General features: G+C 34.9%; 1 protein-coding gene across 1 annotated transcript; it reads right to left on the bottom strand.

Moving 5' to 3' along the window:
* Window positions 1-596: 596 nt before the first annotated feature.
* On the bottom strand, window positions 597-1,541 carry LOC118804437 (olfactory receptor 52K2-like). The gene has a single exon (XM_036564946.1). The coding sequence runs from the start codon at window positions 1,539-1,541 to the stop codon at window positions 597-599; it is 945 nt and encodes a 314-aa protein (XP_036420839.1).
* Between the last annotated feature and the right edge of the window lie 243 nt (window positions 1,542-1,784).

Here is a 1,784-nt window from a genome sequence, read left to right as displayed (position 1 = left end):
ATGAAACACAAGGAAATGAAACACAATAAAAGAAAACAGTAACTGAACATGATTGGCTAAATGTAACTAAGTAAAAAGAAGACTACTTTACTCACTAATATACTTGAATAGAAGGAAACGTATTAGCACTTGAAAATACTCAGAGAAGTAGAAATCAATCAAGGTTTTACTTAAGTACATGTGCTTGAGTAAATGTTCCAGTTGTTACCACCTCTGAGCTACTAGTTGCTACCACCTCTGAGCCAATGTGAATGTCTCATAACAAGTATGACAAATTAATTGATGTTAACATTTTTTTTATTCCATTAAATCTATGTGAGTAGAGTGCAAAATGAGTTGAGCTTGATGTTTATTCACACACAGCTACGATTTATGGGTGCCTCAAAACACAGACTTGTGTGCACATGTATACACTGCGTACCCAGACCCTGCACCACTGTTAATGAGCGAAGACATCTGTCTTTGGCATGAAAGCACAGGCCTTTTCCATAAGTTAATTTATACATAATCACATAATAAGTAACAGTAAGTGATTACAATTGTAAGTCACTCTGGATCAGCAGATCGTCCAAATGCATAAATAAAATATTTACATTTTATTTTACAGTTGGAAAAGCTTTCTTACAGAAAAAGAAAACAATACTCTGTCTAATTTCCTTTATTTTCAGACCATATATTAGAGGGTTAATTATAGGAGGAAATATCAACACAGAAACACCTAAGGCCCTTCTCATGTTTGGGGATGCTGTTTCAATTCTGTGAGCTATCAAGGTAAAAAGTGTATTGAACTCCAAGAATAAGAAAACAATTAGGTGTGTACCACAGGTCTGAATCGCTTTACTTTTGGCATCAGACTGTCTTTTTACCACAACTGTGATTAAGATTTGGATGTATGTGAACACCACTATCAGCAGAGACAGACCTTGGACAAAAACTATTGTAAACAGTCCATAGTAGTTATTTACCTTCGTATCTCCACATACCAGCTTCATCAAAGATGGATTATTGCAGAAAATGTCCACTATTTTTGTACTACAAATCTCTTTGTGGGAGTACAGTGCAAATACTAAACCAACCACAGTAAAATCTAAAGTCCATATGATAATAATTATTTTAAGCAAGTTGTTTGGAGACATCAAAGTGTTATATTTCAATGGACAGCAAATGGCAATGTATCTGTCATAAGCCATAGCACTAAGAATGAGAAATGAACCAGATCCATACAGATGAATCAGTAAAGCTTGTACAAAACATGCAGAGTAAGTGATGGATCTATTCTGTGACAGAATACTAGCTATCAACTGAGGGAAAAAGGCTGTGGCACCCATCATATCATTAAGTGGCAAGTTAAACAGCAGAATATACATAGGTTTATGAAGTTTCCGATTCAGAGCAATTGTTAGCCATACAGTCATATTGAAAACCAAAATGGCACAATATGTGAGAGTTCCAAATATGAATGCTGGAAAAATGTTAGATTGAGGTATTTCCAGTGGTTCCATTGTCAAAGATGTTGTATATATGGAGAAATTAGAATCCATTATGTACTTTGTTTTGTTCCAAGTCTTGGGCCTATAGACCTAAATGGTGTAAAAAAAGAATACTTTCTGCAGAAAAAATACACATTAATAAGTTGGAGAGCTCTTTAGTACTAAGAAAATTATTTACTCACGAAAGGCCTACATGCCGAAAGCTCGGATCATATTCATTAGCTATAAATGTAGAATCTTTAAGCATAACGGATTTAGCACTGTATGTGAGGAAACTCTCAGATGTCCGCTGTG

The sequence above is a fragment of the Colossoma macropomum genome, unplaced genomic scaffold (genome assembly GCF_904425465.1).
Source record: "Colossoma macropomum unplaced genomic scaffold, Colossoma_macropomum, whole genome shotgun sequence".
Classification (NCBI taxonomy): domain Eukaryota; kingdom Metazoa; phylum Chordata; class Actinopteri; order Characiformes; family Serrasalmidae; genus Colossoma; species Colossoma macropomum.
Note: the sequence above shows the minus strand (reverse complement) of the source record. Positions and strands in the feature narration are given on the sequence as shown.

What these genes read in the sequence shown, in the direction of transcription:
- LOC118804437 (XM_036564946.1), bottom strand. Translation starts at nt 1,541, where the DNA reads ATGGATTCTAATTTCTCCATATATACAACATCTTTGACAATGGAACCA.